The sequence below is a fragment of the Heterodontus francisci genome, chromosome 5 (genome assembly GCF_036365525.1).
Source record: "Heterodontus francisci isolate sHetFra1 chromosome 5, sHetFra1.hap1, whole genome shotgun sequence".
Classification (NCBI taxonomy): Eukaryota; Metazoa; Chordata; class Chondrichthyes; order Heterodontiformes; family Heterodontidae; genus Heterodontus; species Heterodontus francisci.
In genome coordinates, this window is record NC_090375.1 from 29140755 (window position 1) to 29163064 (window position 22310).

Genomic DNA, 22310 nt, shown 5'->3' on the forward strand with positions numbered 1-22310 from the left:
TAGAGATACAGCACTGAAACAGGCCCTTCGGCCCACCGAGTCTGTGCCGAACATCAACCACCCATTTATACTAATCCTACACGAATCCCATATTCCTACCAAACATCCCCACCTGTCCTTATATTTCCCTACCACCTACCTATACTAGTGACAATTTATAATGGCCAATTTACCTATCAACCTGCAAGTCTTTTGACTTGTGGGAGGAAACCGGAGCACCCGGAGAAAACCCACGCAGACACAGGGAGAACTTGCAAACTCCACACAGGCAGTACCCGGAATCGAACCCGGGTTCCTGGAGCTGTGAGGCTGCGGTGCTAACCATCCTCCAAGGATGGATGTGTTATGAAAGTGCTTCTATTTTTAAATTTTTTTTTTGAGAATTCGTGTGTTAGAATTATGGACATTGGTGCATTTGGGAAAACCAGAAAAGACAGTGCACTCCGTTGTAGTTTACTATTGCAACCTTATCACTTAAAGATTATCCACATTGCAGGACAACATAATGTAATTGCGGATGTTTTGTCTAGGATTTAACTTTGCTTTGAGTTATCTGAGTGCAAAGATGGTACAAAGCAGAACTGTATTAGCTACAGGTAAAGAATGAGAATGAGTGTGTAAATGTGTTTTAATATTTTTCATTTTCCGTTTTCCATACTTCGTAATGAAACGCATTTAAAAATGGCGTTTCATTCCTCCAAGGATGGATGTGTTATGAAAGTGCTTCTATTTTTAATTTTTTTTTTGAGAATTCGTGTGTTAGAATTATGGACATTGGTGCATTTGGGAAAACCAGAAAAGACAGTGCACTCCTCCCACCTTGGTCGTAACAAAACGTAGGACAACTTTGCGGTGAGTGGGACAAACCACTTACTACACAGCTTGCTTGCTTTTTGTGACCAGGTTATCGTGTCGATACTGCTGTCTGCACTTAGTGCTTGCAGATGCTATTTCAAGCTGCAATGGCTTCATATTTCTTGCCATCTTCTAGCAGCACATCAATGCTGTGACCTTTCTTTTTCCCAAGAAGTCTTTTTGAAATGCTTCAATAGGTGTTGAGACAATCACCAGTTCCATTATTTGCTCCGACAGCTCAGTTTCTGAAAAATCGCACTCATTGCCCTTACTACGGCATCTGTTGACAAACTGATCTCTTGATTTCTGTGGCTATTGCCTGTATTCCAGATGATGAATTGTAAAATTCACTCTTACCCGAAGCTGATTTTCTAACACCTTCCTTATCTTTGCAGGATCTTTCTGGTCCTCTTCAGATATGCCTGAGGTGTTGATTCTGTATAACCAACATTTCCAACTGCTATCAGTATTTTCACAGTCTGCGCCTTTGGCTCTGCAACCGCTTGGTCTATGAAGCATAACTGCATTCTTTGCTTAAAATGTTTGAACTCGGATAGGATATCAATGGCCTTCCAGTTTATGCTGGGAAATTTGATATGCATCTTTCTGCTGTTCTTTTACTTTCTGCTCTATATTTAACTTTGTTCAGCTCTATGTGTGCCTTCAGCATTGGATTATTATGACTTTTCTATTTGTGCTCTAAAAAATGTTTTAAAACTTATTCTATTACTCTGCGCTGTTTCCCCTTTAAGAAATTCTTTTTTTAAGGCTAGTTGCTTGGACGGAGTGTAACAGATCCTTGACAGCTTTCTCTGTTTATTTCTCTTTCAGCACTTGGATGTTTATACAGCTGTTCGAAAAGGCAGCTCAAGGGTTTTTCCCTTTCCTTTTTTTTTGCTAGAACTTATTTATCTTCTTCACACATGACTGGTTTAATGATTTTTTCAGCTTAACTGCATTTTTTGCTGGAGTTTATTTATCTTATTTACGCTTGACTGGTTCAATTATCTTTTTCCGGCTTGACTGCTTTAATGGAGACTGCTGTGCTTGGGGTTTCCTCTGCTTTTTTGACTATGATTTTTTTCCCAGTTCACGTGCTTTTCAGGGATACCCCTTTTTTCTCTTGCTCACACAGAGCTTTAGAAAATGAATTTTTAAGAAACTCTTCAAAGGCTTTTTTTAACAGGGATTTCTCGATCGTCGGCACAATGACTCACCCGATCGTTTGCCCTTCTGCCATGCTTCCATTCTATGGAGCTTTTCTCAGCCTTCAAAGGTATGTAGCTTTCTTTCACTCTTTTCAGATTCTTGTTTTAAAGTTTCTTCACTTGTTGCTTCAAATTTATCTTCTGTTTGCTTTACTGCTGTTAAATCTTATCTGCTTCTTTACCGTGGTCTTCAAGGTTATATCTTGTCTTTTCAACATTGCTGTCACCATGTGAGGAGTTTCTTTGTGTTATCTTAAGCAATACAATGAGGTACAGCTAAACTAGTATATATAATTTTACGACCGACAGCTCCTGTCAAAGCCCCCAATCAAAATATACGATTCTGATTGTGGTGGGACCAACGCACTGTTAATTCAATCCCGCTGCTCCACAGATCGGCAAACATATCATTAAAAACGTTTCAAATTAAAGAAAGACCCAGCCAAATTGTACCATCTATTAACCCCTGAATGAGGCTAACCAAACCATGTGTCTTTAAATCAACAAATTAACTCTTTAATTAGAAGAACTAAATTCTTAAACACTATGAAGATATAAACAACAGTTAAAATAGAAAAAATTAGAGTTCTTGCAAATTTACAGTCCAATGTTGCTTGAAGTTCTCACAGGATGTTGCTCGAAGTCCTCACAGAACGTTGCTTTTCTTCTCCAGCGAATTTCAACAATTAATGGCTTACAAACACTTTCAACAGAATCAATATGACTTTAGAGATTTTTGAGGGATAAAATATTGTCCCAGTCTAACTTCCCTTTCTTCAATTTAAATTACCAGAGATCTGTTTTGGCTTGATGTTTTTAGAATTTTGAGAGATAATAATAAACATACTAAAATTCCTATTCCTTCAGTTTAAATGATTGAGAGCTCTTTTTTCAGGTGTGCTCATCACAGCTGTCTGTGTGTTCTGTCTGTGTCAGTCTGTGTCTGTTAGAACAAACTGTCTTCAACTCATAAGCCATTTCAAAACTGAATTGTAACAAATGTATCGCATCAGGCTCACTCCCAGTGGCGAGATCTATGGCAACGAGAATGCACCTTTTGAATAGCAGTCTCCAAATGGCTGTTTCTAAGGCAACGAAAATGCACCTTCCTATAACTCCTAAGGCTTGCCAGCTCTTAAAGCAATACTGATCCCTTGCAAGCCTTAAAGGCAAACCACATATTCCGGACAAAAAACTACAGGACCATGACAGTAATACAGAGCAAACTATATACAGAACCTTTGTCTCGGGTGTTAGAGTGTAGAATGACCATGGCATCTAATCACATGACTACATCCTGGTACTTAGCTCGTTGCATAATGAGTTCTTAAAGGCACATCACTTTGTTTAAGAAGGGTGGTAAGGATAATCCAGGAAATTATAGGCCGGTGAGCCTTACGTCAGTGGTAGGGAAACTATTAGAGAGGATTCTGCGGGACAGGATTTACTCCCATTTGGAAACAAACAAACTTATTTGCGAGAGACAGCATGGTTTTGTGAAGGGGAGGTCGTGTCTTACTAATTTGATTGAGTTTTTTGAGGAAGTGACGAAGATGATTGATGAGGGAAGTGCGGTGGATGTTGTCTATATGGACTTTAGTAAAGTCTTTGACAAGGTCCCGCATGGCAAACTGGTGCAAAAGGTGAAGTCACACGGGATCAGAGGTGAGCTGGCAAGATGGATACAGAACTGGCTCAGTCACAGAAGACAGAGGGTAACAGTGGATGGGTGTTTTTCTGAATGGAGGGAAGTGACTAGTGGTGTTCCCCAGGGATCAGTGCTGGGACCTTTGCTCTTTGTAGTATATATAAATGATTTGGAGGAAAATGTAGCTGGTCTGATTAGTAAGTTTGCGGACGACACAAAGGTTGGTGGAGTTGCGGATAACGATGAGGATACAGCAGGATATAGATCGGTTGGAGACTTGGGCGGAGAAATGGCAGATGGAGTTTAATCCGGACAAATGTGAGGTAATGCATTTTGGAAGGTCTAATGCAGGTGGGAGGTATACAGTAAATGGCAGAACCCTTAGGAGTATTGACAGGCAGAGAGATCTGGGCGTACTGGTCCACAGGTCACTGAAAGTGGCAACGCAGGTGGATAAGGTAGTCAAGAAGGCATACGGCATGCTTGCCTTCATCGTTCGGGGCACAGAGTATAAAAATTGGCAAGTCATGTTGCAGCTGTACAGAACCTTAGTTAGGCCACACTTAGAATATTGCGTGCAATTCTCGTCGCCACACTACCAGAAGGACGTGAAGGCTTTGGAGAGGATACAGAGGAGGTTTACTAGGATGTTTCCTGGTCTGGAGGGCATTAGCTATGAGGAGAAGTTGGAAAAACTCGGATTGTTTTCACTGGAACGACGGAGATGGAGGGGCGACATGATAGAGGTTTACAAAGTTATGAGCAGCATGGACAGAGTGGATAGTCAGAAGCTTTTTCCCAGGGTGGAAGAGTCAGTTACTAGGGGACATAGGTTTAAGGTGCGAGGGGCAAAGTTTAGAGGGGATGTGCGAGGCAAGTTTTTTACACAGAGGTTGGTGAGTGCCTGGAACTTGCTGCCAGGGGAGGTGGTGGAAGCAGATACGATAGCGACGTTTAAGAGACATCTTGACAAATATATGAATAGGAAGGGAATAGAGGGATATGGGCTCCGGAAGTGCAGAAGGTGTTAGTTTAGGCAGGCATCAAGATCGGCGCAGGCTTGGAGGGCCGAATGGCCTGTTCCTGTGTTGTACTGTTCTTTGTTCTTTGATCACGTTTAAAGCGATCATACAACACTCATGTTCCTATGTTCCTCACACTTCCACCTAGTTTTGTGTCATCTGCAAACTTAGAAATATTACATTTAATCTCCGCATCCAAATCATTGATATAGATTGTGAATAGCTGGGGCCCAAGCACTGATCCTTGCAGTATCCCACTAGTCACAGACTGCCAACCTGAGATTGACACATTTTTTCCTGCTGTCTGGTTTTCTGTCCATTAACCAGCTCTCAATCCATGCCTGTATATTCCCCGCAATCCCATGTGCTCTGATTTTGTTTACTGACCTCTTGTATGGGACCTTATCAAAGGCTTTCTGAACATCTAAATATAGCAGAATTCACTGGTTCCCCCTTATCTCTTCTGTTAGTTACATCCTCAAAAAGCTCCAACAGGTTTGTTAAGCATGATTTCCCTTTCATAAGTCCATGTTGACTCTGCCCAATCCTACCATTATTTTCTAAGCGTCCTGTTATCACATCCTTTATTATAGATTCTCGCATTTACCCTACGACTGATGTTTGACTAACAGGTCTGTCGTTTCCCATTTTCTCTCTCCCTCCTTTCTTAAATAGTGGGGAGCATGTTAGTTAAACATAATTTTCCCTTAACACATCTGTGCTGGCTTTCATTAATTAATCCACATTTGTCCAAGTGACTATTAATTTTGTCCCGAATTATCATTTCTAAAAGTTTTCCCACCACCAAGGTTAAAATGACTGACCTGTAGTTGCTGGGCTTGTCCTTGTAGGATAATGGAATATTGGGGTGTTACTGGGCAGAATATATAAATACTCTAGCGTCATAACTGGAAGTGATGTTACAGAACTTGTATCGAGCTTCATGTAGAGTGAACCTGGAAGCCATAGATAGCAGGTACATCAAAATAAACTTCTGTTCCTGTAGCCGTTTATCTCTCAGATATTCTGTAATAAGACTAATGAGCATCAGAATGTTATAGTTCTTACACCATTTTTTGAACAAGCGTGTAACTTTTGCAATTCTCCAGTCCTCTGGCACCACACCTGTATTTAAGGAGGATTGGAAGATTATGGCCACTGCCTCCACAATTTCTACCCTTGCTTCCCTCAGTATCCTTGGATGCATCTCATCATGTCCTGGTGACTTTCAACTTTAAGTACAGCCAGCTTATCTAATATCTCCTCTTTATCGATTTTTAGCCCATTCAGTATCTCAGCTACCTCCTCTTTCACCATGACTTGGGCAGCATCTTCTTTCTTTGTAAAGACAGATGCAAAGTTCTCATTTAGTACCTCAGCCATGTACTCTGGCTCAATGCGTAAATCCCCTTTTAGGTCCCTTATTCGCCTCACTTCTCCTTTCACCACCCTTTTACTATTTATGTGCCTATAGAAGACTTTTAGATTCCCTTTTACGTTATTAGAATTAGAATTAGAATATTACAGCGCAGTACAGGCCCTTCGGCCCTCGATGTTGCGCCGATCATCTGACCTACACTATTCCATTTACATCCATATGTCTATCCAATGACCACTTAAATGCCCTTAAAGTTGGCGAGTCTACTACTGTTGCAGGCAGGGCGTTCCACGCCCCTACTACTCTCTGCGTAAAGAAACTACCTCTGACATCTGTCCTATATCTTTCACCCCTCAACTTAAAGCTATGTCCCCTCGTGTTTGCCATCCTCATCCGAGGAAAAAGACTCTCACTATCCACCCTATCTAACCCTCTGATTATCTTGTATGTCTCTATTAAGTCACCTCTCCTCCTCCTTCTCTCTAACGAAAACAACCCCAAGTCCCTCAGCCTTTCCTCGTAAGACCTTCCTTCCATACCAGGCAACATCCTAGTAAATCTCCTCTGCACCCTTTCCAAAGCTTCGACATCCTTCCTATAATGCGGTGACCAGAACTGCACGCAATACTCCAGGTGCGGCCTCACCAGAGTTTTGTACAGCTGCATCATGACCCCGTGGCTCTGAAACTCGATCCCCCTACTAATAAAGGCTAACACACCATATGCCTTCTTAACAGCCCTATTAACCTGGGTAGCAACTTTCAGGGATTTATGTACCTGGATACCAAGATCTCTCTGCTCATCTACACTACCAAGAATCTTCCCATTAGCCCAGTACTCTGCATTGCTGTTACTCCTTCCAAAGTGAATCACCTCACACTTCTCCGCATTAAACTCCATTTGCCATCTCTCAGCCCAGCTCTGCAGCCTATCTATGTCCCTCTGTACCCTACAACACCCTTCGACACTATCCACAACTCCACCGACCTTCGTGTCATCCGCAAATTTACTAACCCACCCTTCTACACCCTCATCCAGGTCGTTTATAAAAATGACAAACAGCAGTGGCCCCAAAACAGAACCTTGCGGTACACCACTAGTAACTAAACTCCAGGATGAACATTTGCCATCAACCACCACCTGCGAGTCTCTTCTCATACTCTCTCTTTGCTTCTCTTATTTGTATTTTTCGCCTCCGAACCTTCTATATTCAGCCTGATTCTCAATTGTATTATCTACCTGACATCTGTCATATGCACCCTTTTCTGCTTCAACTTCTTCTCTATCTCTTTCATCATCTACAGAACCCTACCTTTCCTCCTCGTGGGAATGTACCTTGACTGTACCCGAACTATCTCCTCTTTAAAAGCAGCGCATTGTTCAGTAACAGTATTCCCTTTCAATCTTTGATGTTGAATATAAACATGGCTCTACCTGTGTTTAAATGGGATTATGATTTATCTCTTTTTACGAATTCATATCCAAATATGAAGGGGGGGGGGAATCTTTTCTACTCTTACTGGTGGAGGAGATTGACAATGGTGTCATGAACAAAATCAAATTAACAAGGGTAGCCCCTTTTTTGAAAGTATACCAACAATAAACACCAAATGATAATTTTGAAGAAAGGAAACTTAATCAAATTGAATCATCATAATTTCTGTGCTGATAATGCACTCCAGTCCCTGCAGAAACTTTCCTTCCGGGCAATGGTTGCTGCCCGGTCAGTTCCGGCTGAGACACAGACAATCGCGTAAAACAGCCAGGGTCTGAGGGGAGCGTTTTAAATGTAGGACCTGGGGGGCAAGATGGCTGGTAGGGCAGAGCTGGCTGTTCATTTATTTATTTATTTAACTGCAGCAATTATTTCCACAAACTTGCACTTTGAACGCGCTCGTCTTAGTTTTTGTTTCCAGAGCTATTTGCGTAAATATATAATTGTAAATATGAAAAAGTTAAAAGCTTTTTTTTTCAAAAAAAAAGTTCGTTTCGTCCAAACGCTGACATTTTTCGGTAGTTTGCGTGCGGTTTTTGTTCTAAAATTTTCAGTTGTTTCAGGTTCGGTTTTTTTTTTATTGTTTTTTTCACCTCATTTTTCTTTTGCTGCAGATTTGTCGCTGGTGCAAGAGGAGCTGCAGGAGGATCTGGACGGATGTGAGTGGGGTGGGGGGGCCTCCGGCTGACTTCCCTCTTCTCAATCCCCTCACTCACTCGGGCTTTTCTCTGTCCCTTTTCCAGTTGGATTTTGTGGCGGAGCCCGGGTGGGTCCAGGCCAGAGCGGAAATTAACCCCCCCCCGAGAATTAGTAGTGGGGGCTCCTTCCCTCGGCCTCAGAGGGAGTGGTGGGAACAATGCAGTCCTTTAAAATATATTCCTAGTGTTTCATTGTACTGCTTTGAGGGGGTGTTGTTGACAGAAGAAACGGAGGGGAGTCCGAGTTAGACTTGTGGTTGGAGCGGAAATGAAGCTGAGAAATTGGAAGGGAAAAAAGGCATTTTTTAAATGGAAATGTGAAGAGCGGTTGTTTTTATTTTTGGGTGGGAGGGGGGTCTTAAAAGTAGAGGGAAACGTTTTATTAAGGAGAGGTGAGGATATCAAGGGCGTTTTGCGTCCCGATCGGGAACATCTTTCATGAAATTACGTGCTGTCAGTTTGTCTGCCAAAGCGCCAGTTGAAAATGTTTGGCGAGTATTATCGTTTCACAAGCTTTGGACAGCAGTTCAGTTGGAGTCGAGTGACGTTGTGATATGTGATGAAAGCATCCAAGTATTTGCCAAACCAATGCAGTCCAGTTGATTTTTTTTTTCTCCCATTTTTTCGAAGGTGTTTTCTCCACGCTGGGTTATGATTTGTGCGTACGGGCGCCCTCCAGTACCTAGTCCAAGTGGCCATTTTTCATGTGTAACTTGGATGGTGAGTGGCAGTAGGCTGTTCAACTGTATCACAGCTGAGTCTGATAGTATCTTCATCTGATATCCAAATGTTAGTATTTCCAATATCAATCGGGCACAGGCATCCTGTCTGAATTGTTGCCACCCAGGGAAGACCAATTGTAGCAGCTCTCCTGCTGCTTGTGTGACTTAACAGTAAAGATCTAGAATGTCAAGGACTGTTATGATTGGGATTTTAACAAGTTTTACAGAAACAATGCAGGGGAAAAGGCAGTTTGAGCTCTTTTAAGTATAGACTGTCAAAAATATTTGTCAATTGTGGCAGCAAAGTTTGTAGCCCTCTTAAAACTGCAAATAATATTTCAAATGGAAACAGAATATTTTAAAGTGAATATTAAATATTTTCATTTTTAATTTGAATGAGATGGTACAGTTGAACATGACATCTGAAGCATAAAGTGCACTACTTGTGTGCATTAGCCACTTAATTCTGTGTTCCTTTCCAATTGTGCAGTTGGCATCTGGTTTTGACTGCCTTTTAGAGCTTTTTTGTTTAGGCTTAATGTCTGAATGAGTAAGATGTGTGTTTATACTTGTGTTAAATTTTTTATGCACTTGTTCTAGGTATTAGGTAGACTTCTTCCAAAACATGCATTTTGTATTTATTTTCATTGGTGTTGTGATCTCTGCATCTGTGGTGGCTGATGCAATATGTGCACAAGCTTTGTGTGTATGCATACCCAATGGCGTCGCTTAATGCTGTCCATAGAGCAGCGGAACACAGATTTGCATCTGATTTCCTGATGTCCTCTAGGCCGCTTGAGAGAAGCACTGAGTAAATTGAGGTACTTCCTCGGTGGCTTGGAAAACGAGGGTGCAGTTAACTCAGTCCTGTTTTACACACCATACGATGAAGTGGCATTGACAGAAGCCTAAAATAGCTGACCTATCGATCCTTGTTGAGAAATATGGGGAAGGGAGGGAGAAGCGCTCAGATAACAGAATTTCTAAGAATTGTTTTCTATCTTTTAATTTGAAATACTTGCAGAAATAATAAATGACTTTTCAAGATTATTGACTTTGGAAGTTTGCTATAACTTGCGATTCAATGGTATAATTGTTAGGGAAGTCGTAACCCCTTTAGGTGGATGAGGGAAGAAGCAAGGAAAATTGGCTCTTGTTTTATCGCATGTATGCCTTGCAGAACTATTTCAGGGAATCGTTCTGTTACCTTATCTGTAGCTCCTGGTGTGGCAACTGACCCCTATGTGTTCCGTTGTAGTTTCTATGTCACCAGATCCAGATGCAAGCAGTTTTTCACATGAGCACTAGAAAGTGCAAGTGTTAGCAGCTTTTGGCAGATTGCTTGGAAGGGTAACTTACCAGTCAGCAAGAGCAAAAGCACTTTGCCACTTTTATGGCTATCTCTGACAGATGGTCTACCTTGTCAGTTGTGTAGACCAGTGCCATCTTTCTCAGTTGTACTCTTTCTCCATCTATGCGAGTGCCATTTTGTTGCTGACTGCAAAGCAGCAAAGTAAACAGGGTATTTAATAGAGTATCATAGATACTTCATAGACTTCAGCATTTGGAGGTTTTTCATCACAAGGACCAATACTTGGGTTTCCTATTATAAATTCAAACATCCTTGCTATGGGAGCTGTTTGTATCAGTTCAAGTTGAGATATATAAATAATAACTGATGCAAGCTGTGCAGAGTGTATAAATGTTTTTGAACATTGGTGGGAGAAGAAGGACTTTAAATCACTTGTGGTAGTATAATTGGAAATCGCTATTCCAAACCACACATGGTCCTGGTCAAGTAACTTGAAATATTTTTGGCTGATTTAGTTAGCAACTCTGTAGCAAAACTGTATATAGTTTTAAAAAAATCTTTTGTATTTTACAATACAGTTGAAAAGAGTTAGCGCTTTGGATTATATCGGCTTCCTTTATTCATTTTTGATTGCATTTTATTTGCCGTACAATCCTACAGTTAGCTGGGTGGTAATAAGGATACATTTCAAGTAACAAAAGATAATTGAAAAAGTTGTAACACCTATCATGTGGATTTCTGTAGTCTGGTTTTCTTTGCTCACTTGGATGTGTCAATCCTATTCATCTTTGCATCAGTATTTACTAAGGAGGAAGGTGCTGTGCAGGTCATGGTGAAAGAGGAGGTAATTCAGGCACTTGAAGGGTTTACAGTTGATGAGGAGACATTAGATAGGCTAGCTGTACTTAAAGTTGATAAGGCACCGGGACCGGATGAGATGCATCCATGGATACTGAGGGAAGTGAGCATGAAACTTGCGGAGGCACTGGCCTTAAGTTTCCAATCTTGCTTAGTTTTAGGGGTGGTGCCAGAGGACTGGAGAATTGTAAATGTTACACTCTTGTTCAAAAAAACAGGTGTCAAGATAAGTCCAACAACTTCAGGTCAGTTTAACCTTGGTGGTGAGGAAGCTTCTCGAAACGATAATTCTGGACAAAACTAATCATCACTTGGGCAAATGCTGATCAATTGGGGAAAGCCGGGAACGATTTGTGAAGGAAAAATTGTGTTTAATTTGCTGGAGTTTTTTGGTGAGGTAACAGAGGAGGTTGATGGGTCAGGGTAATGTTGTGGTGGTGTATGTGGACTTAAAGCATTTGATAAAGTACCATACAACAGACTTATGAGCAAAGTTATAGCTCGTGTAATAAAAGGAACAGTAACAACATGGATGCGAAATCAGCTGACAGGAAACAGAGTAGTGGTTAATGGATGTTTTTTGGATTGGAGGAAGGTTTGTAGTGGAGTTCCCTAGGGGTCAGTGTTGGGACCCTTGCAGTTCCTGATATATATTAATGACATAGACATTGGTGTGCAGGGCACAATTTCAAAATTTGGAGATGATAAACTTGGAAACATTTGAACTGTGAGGAGGGTAGAGTAGAACTTCAGAAGGATGTGAACAGTTGGTGGAATGGGCGGACAAGTGGCAGATGAATTTTAATGCAGAGAAGTGTGAAGTGATTTCATTTTGGTCGGAAAACGCGGAGAGACAATATAAAATAAAGGGTGCAATTCTAAAATGGGTGCAGGAGCAGAGGGACCTGGGTGTATATGTGCATCGATCATTGAAGGTGGCATGACAGGTTGAGCGAATGGTTAATGGAGCATACAGCATCCTAGGCTTTATTAATAGAGGTATAGAGTCCTGAAGCAAGGGAGTTATGTTAAACTTGTATAGAACACTGGTTCAGCCTCAACTGAAGTTATGTCCAGTTCTGGTTGTCATGCTTTAGGAAAGATATGAAAGAATTAGAGAGAGTGCAGAAAAGATTTACAAGAATGGTTCCAAGGAAGAGGAACTTCAGTTACGTGGATAGATTGGAGAAGTTGGGTCTGTTCTCCTTGGACAAGAGAAGGTTGAGAGGAGATTTGATAGAGGAGTTCAAAATCATGAGGGGTCTGGACAGAATAGAGAGAGAGAAACTGTTCCCATTGATGGAAGGATTGAGACCAAGAGGGCACAAATTTAAAGTAATTGGCAAAAGAAGCAATGGTGACATGAAAATTTTTTTAAAGCAGCGAGTGGTTAGGATCTGGAATGCACTACCTGAGAGTATGGTGGGGACGGGTTCAGTCGAGGGAATTGGGTTGTTATCTGAAAAGGAAGAATTTGCAGGGCTATGGGGAGAAGATAGGGGAGTGACACCCGGTAAATTGCATTTTTGGAGAGCCAGCGCAGACACGCCGGGCTGAATGGCTCTCTTCTGTGCTGTAGCGATTCTGTGCTACATTAATGTCTGTTCTAGTGTAAAGACCCAATCTAATGCAAGTGGACTGTGGCAACTAATGGGGAGAAAAGAAACTGCCAGAAGAGGTGACCTGAAACTGAAAAGTGGAACTGGACAACCTGTAAATCTTCACAAGGCAGGAACTGTAAATAGAAATTTGCAATCTAATAAAAATAAATACATTTTTGTATCTGAAGAAGAGGGGCAAAGAGTCCATAAGAAAAGATTAATGGTGACATAAATGGGAACGCTAAAGTCTACTCTATATAAATAGAGTAAAAGGGTAGTCACTGAAAGGATGGGACTGGTCAGGTACCAAAAAGGCAATTATTCTTATTGCAGAGGGCATGGCTGAAGTACTAAATGCATATGTTGTATAAGTCTTCACAAAGATGATGGTGCTGCCAATTTCATATTCAAGGAGGAATGGTAGAGAAATTGGATAGGATCAAAACAAAGAGGAGGTACTTTAAAATGTTGGCAGTGCTTAAAGTGGAAACGTCACCTCGTCAGGTTGGAATGTATCCTGGGTTTCTGAGGGCAGTAGGATTGCAGATAGTGGAGGCTTTTTCAGTAGTCTTTCAATATGGGAGTGATGCTAGAGTACTGGAGGGTGGCAAATGTTATACCCCTGTTCAAAAAAAAAAAGGAGCGAGGGATAAACCCAGTAACTGCAGGCCAGTCATCCCATGCCTATATTGCTGGTGGAGCAAGTTCTGGAGACAATATCTGGGACAAAATTTGCTTTTACTTGCAAGAAAATTGATAAATAAATAACAGCCACCATGGATTGCTTGTGACAAATTATGTCTGGCAAATGTGATTGAAGTCTTCGATGAGTTAGTGGAGAGAATTGCTGAAAGTAGTGCAGTTCATGTTGTGTATGTGGATTTTCAAAAGGTATTTGATGAAGTGCCATAAAGTACACTTGTTAGCAAAATTGAAGTCTATGTGATTTAAAGAGGCAGTGGCAACATGGATACAAAATAGTGTACTTTGTCCCCAAGGAGTTGTGATTAGGACCACTGCTCTTAGATATTTTTATTTCTGCTCTGCACTTGGGTGTAGGGTGCATAATTTTTAAAGATTGCAGATGACCTAAAACTTGAGGAGTATAGTCGCAGACCTCAGAATGACAGATTGGTGAAATGGGCAGACACATGGCAGATTAAAGTTAATGCAGGGAAGTGTGAAGTGATGCATTTTGGATTGAAAAATGAGGCGAGGCAATAGGAAATACATGGCACAGTTTTGAAAGAGTTGCAGGAACAGACACACCTGAGGGTTTTGCATTTCACTATTGTTCTAACTTCCGTGTTGTTTCAGTCGCTGTGAGGCAACTATGGAGTGACCTCTCCATGGCGCATGCCTGGGCAAATTTATGGAGGTTGAGAGTTGCCCAGTCGTCAAAACCCCCCTCTCGGCCTTTCTGGTGGGGTCCAAAGGAGTGCAGGGCACGACGTTTGGCACCAGTATGGCTGCAGGAACTGCCGGAAACATGCCAAAGGTGACACATGACCGCCTACGGGGTTCCGCTCCGGATTTTCTGTTAGGGTTTACTCCCTTAGCCTTGGTCTCTCCCGAGACGCCCACAAGGCAGTGGGGTTGTTGGGGCCCCTACACAGGTGTAGGATGGTGCCGGTGGGAGGAGGGGATGCAAGGGGGAGGGGTAGAGGGAGGGGGTGGGGGGGGGTGCAGGGGAAGGGGGTGCGGGGTGAAGATGGTGCGGGGGGGGGCGGGCTGGGACGGGGTTGTGAGGGGGTGAGCTGAGAGGGTGGAGCAGGGAAGGGGACGGGGGTGGGGGGGGGGGTGGAAGGGGGGTAAAGGGGGGGGGGAGGGGGGGTGGAATCTGGTGCAGGTAATAAGCCATTTCCTCAGTGCCCACCATCGACGTCCGGAAAGCTCATCTACGTCCTTCGGGAGGTGAAGCATCATTTGGCAGACTTAGAGGTGGTTACATTTGCTAAGGGTTTTTTTTTTTTGCAGTGGTTTAAATAAAGGCATGCAGCATTGCCGACAGTGCGCTGCAGATGCTCTCCGAGCCATCTCCCGCGGGCGCTTTGAAGTTGCGGCCGGGGGGGCCGCTCGTGGATGTTTTGGGTGTTCGGGGCACCTTTTCACAGGACTTCTCTCGGGTCCCGCAGCTCCTTCTTCACCTCAATGGACTTACCGCATGCCGTGGCTGCAGACACTCTGGACTGTGAAGACAGCAGGATCGGAGATTAAAGTATCGGCAGCTGTTCTCGTCAGTTTCATCCGGATCAATTTCATTGAGAAAACAAAGAGCAGGTGTGGCTGGGGGAGGGCAGTGGGCCCAGGTAACATACACTAAACTAAATGTTAACTTTTAGATAGGGCTAAAATGAACTGATTTAAAGAGCCAGGGGAATTTAAACAGTTTAAGAGGGCAGATTGGGGGAGAAAACGTTAGGGATGGGAGCAGATGGCCATGGTGTGAAACAGGGCTGTGTTCTCGCACCCACACTTTTTGGGATTTTCTTCTCCCTGCTGCTTTCACATGCGTTCAAATCCTCTGAAGAAGGAATTTTCCTCCACACAAGATCAGGGGGCAGGTTGTTCAACCTTGCCCGTCTAAGAGCGAAGTCCAAAGTACGGAAAGTCCTCATCAGAGAACTCCTCTTTGCTGACGATGCTGCTTTAACATCTCACACTGAAGAATGCCTGCAGAGTCTCATCGACAGGTTTGCGTCTGCCTGCAATGAATTTGGCCTAACCATCAGCCTCAAGAAAATGAACATCATGGGGCAGGATGTCAGAAATGCTCCATCCATCAATATTGGCGACCACGCTCTGGAAGTGGTTCAAGAGTTCACCTACCTAGGCTCAACTATCACCAGTAACCTGTCTCTAGATGCAGAAATCAACAAGCGCATGGGTAAGGCTTCCACTGCTATGTTCAGACTGGCCAAGAGAGTGTGGGAAAATGGCGCACTGACACGGAACACAAAAGTCCGAGTGTATCAGGCCTGTGTCCTCAGTACCTTGCTCTACGGCAGCGAGGCCTGGACAACGTATGCCAGCCAAGAGCGACGTCTCAATTCATTCCATCTTCGCTGCCTTCGGAGAATACTTGGCATCAGGTGGCAGGACTATATCTCCAACACAGAAGTCCTTGAAGCGGCCAACATCCCCAGCTTATACACACTACTGAGTCAGCGGCGCTTGAGATGGCTTGGCCATGTGAGCCGCATGGAAGATGGCAGGATCCCCAAAGACACATTGTACAGCGAGCTCGCCACTGGTATCAGACCCACCGGCCGTCCATGTCTCCGTTATAAAGACGTCTGCAAACGCGACATGAAATCGTGTGACATTGATCACAAGTCGTGGGAGTCAGTTGCCAGCATTCGCCAGAGCTGGCGGGCAGCCATAAAGACAGGGCTAAATTGTGGCGAGTCGAAGAGACTTAGTAGTTGGCAGGAAAAAAGACAGAGGCGCAAGGGGAGAGCCAACTGTGCAACAGCCCCAACAAACAAATTTCTCTGCAGCACCTGTGGAAGAGCCTGTCACTCCAGAATTGGCCTTTATAGCCACTCCAGGCGCTGCTTCACAAACCACTGACCACCTCCAGGCGCGTATCCATTGTCTCTCGAGATAAGGAGGCCCAAAAGAAAGAAAGAAAGAATTGTTCTAAATGTTTTGGATGAAGATATAGAGCCCTGTATCTTGAGTTGGCTGACAATACCATGTTGGGTGGCACAGTAAATAGTGTTATTAAACAGAAAGTTGCAAAGGAATAGATTAAGGGATAGATTGAGTGAGTGGGCAAATCTGTAGCAGATAGCATTCGATGTGGGAAGGTGTGAGATCATGTACATTGAATCCAAGAAAGACTGTTTAGAGTATCTTTATAAATGATTAGCTAAAAACTGGATGAGCTGAGAGTTTTAGGGGCCTGAATACAGGAATCGCTAAAAAGTGAATGGGCAGGTACAAACAATAACTTATAAGGCTAATGGAATGTTTGCCTTTATCTGAAGTGGCTGGGACACAAAGGATGTGGAAGTTATGTTTCAGTTATAGGGAGCGCTAGTTAGATCCCATCTGGAGAACTGTATTCAGCACTGGGCACAGTGCTGCAGGAAAGATATATTGACCTTGGGAGGTGGTGCAGTGCAAATTTATTTTGCATGAGGGCAGGTTGCATAGACTAGGTATTGACATGAGTGTAGAAGATTAAGGATGGTATAATTGTGTTTCAGATAATTGAAGGATTAGATAGAGAGAAACCATTTCTTCTGGTGGGTGAGTCCAGAACGAGGGGCTTAATTTTAAAATTCAAGGGTGATGTTAGAAAGCACTTCTTTACACAAATGGTGGTGAAATCTGGAACTCTTTCCCCTCAAAAAGACTAGGTTAATTGAAAATTTCAAGAATGAGCTTGATAGATTTTTGTTAGGCAAGTGTATTAAGCCAAGTTATGGCAGGTAGATGGAGTTAAGATACTGATCAGCCGTGATATAAGTGAATGGCGAACAGGCTCAAGTTGCAAAATGCCATACTTGTTTCTATGTTCCTTTTGAAGGTGACAGAACAAGTTGATAAAGTTCTTTTTAAAAAAAAAAAATCTTGCAATCATTATTAGAGGCATACAGTGCAAAAGCAAAGAATTTATGCTAAACCTTTATAAATCAAAGCTTAATACTCAGCAGGAGTATTGTATCCAATTCTGGGCACTGCACTTCAGGGTGCAGAGGAGATTTTCTGCAATGTTGCCACAGCTTAGAGTTTGCAAGGAGAGAGGGAATGGGTGACTGCCAGGCAGTCAAAAAGAATCAGGCAGGTAGTGCACAAGACTCCTGAGTGCATTCCACTCTCCAACAGGTATTCAGTTCTGAATACTGAGGTAAGTAATGCTTTACCTGGGGAGTGCAGCCAGAGCCAAGTACATGGCACCACGGGTGGCTCAGCAACACAGGGCGGAGTACAGGGAAGACTGGAAGAGCCATAGTGATAGGCATTTCATTAGTTAGGGGAACAGACAGGCATTTCTGTGGCCGCAGACATGAATCCAGGATGGTGTGTTGCCTCCCTGGTGCCAGGGTCAAGGATGTCACTGAGCGGCTGCAGAGAATCCTGAAGGGTTCGGGTGAACAGCCAGCAGTCGTGGTCCACATCGGAACCAACGACATAGGTAGAAAGATGGATGTGGTCCTGCAGTCAGAATTTAGGGAGCTAGGTAAGAAATTAGCAAGCAGGACCTCAAAAGTAGTCATCTTCAGATTACTCCCAGAGCCACGCGCAAGTGAGTATAGAAATAGAGGGATAAGACAGATAAATGCATGGCTGGAAAGATGGTGCAGGAGGGAGAACTTTAGATTCCTGTGACATTGGGACTAACTGGAGGAGATGGGACCTGTACAGGCCGCACTGGTTGCACCTTAACAGAGCCGGGACTGAGTTCCTTGTGGGACGTTTTGCAAGTGCTGTTGAGGAGGCTTTAAACTAGTTTGGCAGGGGGGGTGGGGGGGACCTGAGGGTAGACTCGGTTGGGACAAAATCAGAAATGAAAATGGAAGGCAGAAAATTAATGGATGAGTCTGGAAGACAGGAAACTAAGGTTAGAAAAAGAGAGTTTGGCAGTGCTCAAGGGTATCTATTTAAATGCAAGGAGTATAGCAAATAAAGCAGATGAGCTGAGGGCACAGATAGACACGTGGCAGTATGATATCATAGCTATTCCAGAAACATGGCTGAAGGAGGGACAAGAAAGGCAGCTCAACCAACGTTCTTGGTTACAGGATTTTCAGACGCGATAGGGAGAGGGGTAAGAAAGGAGGGGGAGTGGCAATTTTGGTCAAAGAAACAATTACAGCTGTGTAGAGGGATGATGTGTTGGAAGGTTCATCAAATGAGGACATTTGGATCGAACTAAGGAACAAAAAAAGGGCAATCACACTGCTGGGAGTGTACTGTAGACCCCCAAACAGTCAAAGGGAGATAGAAGAGCAGATATGTAGGCAAATCTCAGAAGTGCAAGAACAATAGGGCAGTAATAGAGGATTTTAACTACCCCAATATTAACTGGGATAGTTGTAGTGTGAAAGGAATTGAGGGAGCAGAATTCTTGAGGTGCATTCAGGAGAACCTTTTTGGCCAGTATGTCACAAGTCCAACAAGAGAGGGCGCAGTTTTAGACTTCGCTTTAGGAAATGAAGCTGGGCAAGCATTCTGGTGTTAGTGATCATAATTCAGTCAGTTTTAACATAATTATGGAAAAGGACAGAGATACAGGAGTTAGAGTTCTCAATTGGGGCAAGGCCAATTTTACTAAACTGAGGAGTGATTTAGCAAAAGTGGACTGGAAACGGCTACTTGAATGTAAATCAGTGTCAGAGCAGTGGGAGACATTCAAAGGGGAGTTTCAGGGGGTTTAGAGTAAACATGTTCCCACAAAGAAAAAGGGTGAAACAGCCATATCTAGAGCCCCATAGATGTCAAGGAGCTTACAGGGTAAGAGAAGGCAGAAAAGGAAAGCTTCTGTCTGACACCGAGAACTCAGTACTACAGAAAGCTGAGAGGAATCAAAAAGGAAATTAGGAAAGCAAAGAGAGGGCATGAAAGAATATTGGCAAGCAAAATCAAGGTGAACCCAAAGATGTTTTATCAATACATTTAAGAGCAAGAGGATAACTGAAGAGAGTAGGGCCCATAAAAGACGAAAAAGGTAACCCATTCATAGGGGCGGAAGATGTTGGTTTTGTTAATGAATACTTTGCGTGTCTTCACAAAAGATGGGGATGACGCAGATATTGCAGTTAAGGAAGAGGGATGTGAAGTATTGGATGTGATAAACATGGAGAGAGGACGTATTAACGGGATTGGCATCCTTGAAGGTTGATAAATCACCAGGGCCGGATGAAATATTTCCTTGGCTGTTAAAAGAAACAAGAGAGGAAATAGCGGAAGGTCTGACCATCACTTACCAGTCCTTGCTGGATACAGGTGTGGTGCCAGAGGGTTGGAGAACTGCTAACGTTGTACCTCTGTTTAAAAAGTGAGCGAGGGATAGACTGAATAATTACGGGCCAGTCAATCTAACCTTAGTGGGCAAATTATTGGAATCTATTCTGAGACAGGATGAATGGAACAAGTGGCCTCTTTTTGTGCCTTAAACTTTCTATGATTCTTTTGAATAAGGGACTTCAGTTGTGTGGAGAGACTCGAGAAGCTGTGCTTGTTGCCCTTATAGTGGAGAAAGTTAAAGGGTGATGTATTCAAGATGTAGGGGTTTTAATAATGTTACAGCCAGGTGAGGAGGGGGTCTCGGGTTCCCCTTTCGCGCCTTCTCTTGTTTGACAGCAACATGTAGTGGTAATGTTACTGGACTAGTAACCCAGATACCCAGGCTACTGCTCTGGGGACATGAGTTCGAATCCCATCGAGGCAGATGGTGAAATTTGAAATCAATTGATCAGGGAATTAAAAAGCTAGTCTAATGGTGACCATGGAACCATTGTTGATTGTTGTAAAAACTCATCTGGTTCACCAATGTCCGTTGGGGAGGAAATCTGCCGTCCTTACCTGGTCTGGCCTGCAGATGACTCCAGACCCGTGGCAATGTGGTTGACTCTTAAAAATGCCCTCTGAAATGGTCTAGCAAGCCACTTAGTTCAAGGGCAATTCAGGTTGGGTAACAAATGCTGGCCTGGCCAGCGACGCGCACATCCCACAAAACGAATTTTTTTAAAAACACAGTTTATCCTTTTTTGACACGATGGCTGAGCTTACTACCTTTGAGCATTTGCTGCTGTTCCTCCAACGTGATTGCAAAAGAACCAATCAAGTTTTCTTGAGTTTAAACAAGAAAGGGGTAAGTTTATTACACTTAACACTCTATTTAAAATAGTAAAAATACGCTACACATTCACGCCCACGTTCACACGAGAGTCTCTCCCTCTCTCGCACACACATATACACACACGCACACACAAATAGATGAGAGGAAAATAGATTTGGTGGTTGAATTAAAGTCTGAATAAATGGAATTTAAATACGGTACGTGAGTCCAGTAGTCCTTAGCTGAAATTGTAGTCTTGAAGTTCTTGCCAGGCCATGTGCTTTGCTCAGGGCTCCTGAAGGCAGAAGATGGGGGGGGGGGGTTGAATCTCCTCCCCTGGTTGCTGGCTGTAGCAGTTTTTAGCCTTGCTGGGGTGGGAGTGCAGTTTCCCAGTTGCAGCCGGATCTTTTCTTGATATTTGTTGCTGGAGTTTCAGTTGCTGCCTGTCTGCTGTCTGTGTTACAAAGCTTACAGTTTCTTCAGAATGCGTAGGCAGTCACATGGCTCCAGTTTAATCTGGTGTTTCAAATTGAAATGGCCAATTTGGCTGCCAGTTCTATAAAAGTTAACTTGTAGGATTTTTCCATTGAAAGCCTAATGTAAGGTTCCAACTGATGAAATTAATATTTCCCATTTGGCATAAAGGGTTTTCATGACAATAGAGAAACTGTTTCTATTGTCAAGCTGGTCAGTAACCAGCAAACACAAATTTAAGATCAATGGCAAAAGAACCAGAGGGGAGATTAATTTTTTTTAATGCTGCGAGTTATGATCTGGAATGCACTGCTTGAGGGCTGCAGAAGCAGATTCAATGGTAACTTTTAAAAGAGAATTGGGTTTATACTTGATATGGGAAATTGTTCATGATTATGGGGGGGAAATGGGGAGTGAGACTACTTTGGGATAGCTCTTTCAAGGAACCAGCACAGGCATAATGGGCTGAATGGTCTGTGCTGTTATGACTCGAAGTGTCTCAAGTAGCTATGTCTTGAAACAAATTCTCTGATTTATTCAGTAACACCCTACAAGGTTCCTGTTTAAATGATCAGAACGTTTAACTCCTCCCTCTTGTGTACTTCCAACATGGTATGATATTTTGAGAGTTGTAGGAAAGCATCTACCTTGGCTTGTTAGCTTGGCTGTGCAGTGGTAAGCCTGCTATTTTATGTAAGTTTCAAGTCAGTTTGCCACTTATTTTTTTGCTAGCTTTATTCTTCATTTGGGCTACCAGTTGAATTAAGTATTCTTTCTCAGAAGGATAGAGGCAACAATATGTAGATCTAACTAGTAATATAAACAACATGTGGAAAGGAAGATCAAATTGAGTAAAATATTTCCAAGTAATCTGCTTGGCACTTAGGCCTTGGTGATTGTATCTTTCAATGACGCAGCTGTGCATGCCAGGAAGGTCTCAAGTTCAGTCTTTGGCATAGGCAGACTTTGGTCATCTTATCTGGGTCTGCAGTTGGTCTCAATGCCTCTGGATTAAAGAGAAAAGCAGTAAGCCAGGGTTCCTACTCCTGACTGCCATCCAGAAATTCTTTTTGCAGGTGCTTTGTTAAATGCAGAGTCAGGCCAAGCTTTAATATCCACTCTTCTCTCAGCCACAGTTAAACAGTGTGCTAATATGGCCACTTGAATGAGAAACTAGAGATATCATGCTCTTAGAACTGTACCCATGCAACTTAAATTTTGTAGCGCTGTTTATGAAAAAGGTGATA

General features: G+C 42.9%; 1 protein-coding gene across 7 annotated transcripts in view; it reads left to right on the plus strand.

Moving 5' to 3' along the window:
- The first annotated feature begins 7871 nt into the window (after positions 1-7871).
- The window catches only part of ppp4r1 (protein phosphatase 4, regulatory subunit 1), a 112069-nt gene continuing 97630 nt past the window's right edge, over positions 7872-22310 (plus strand). For 3 of the 7 annotated variants that reach the window (XM_068031243.1, XM_068031246.1, XM_068031248.1), the window contains exons 1-3: positions 7905-7926; positions 8221-8265; positions 8935-9024. In XM_068031243.1, the coding sequence (XP_067887344.1) occupies positions 9009-9024 (16 nt within the window). In that variant the 5' untranslated portion in view covers positions 7905-7926; positions 8221-8265; positions 8935-9008. Of the gene's footprint in view, positions 7927-8220; positions 8266-8678; positions 8697-8934; positions 9025-22310 lie in introns of those variants that run through there. The other 4 variants (XM_068031242.1, XM_068031247.1, XM_068031245.1 and 1 more) reach the window with 4 other exon arrangements.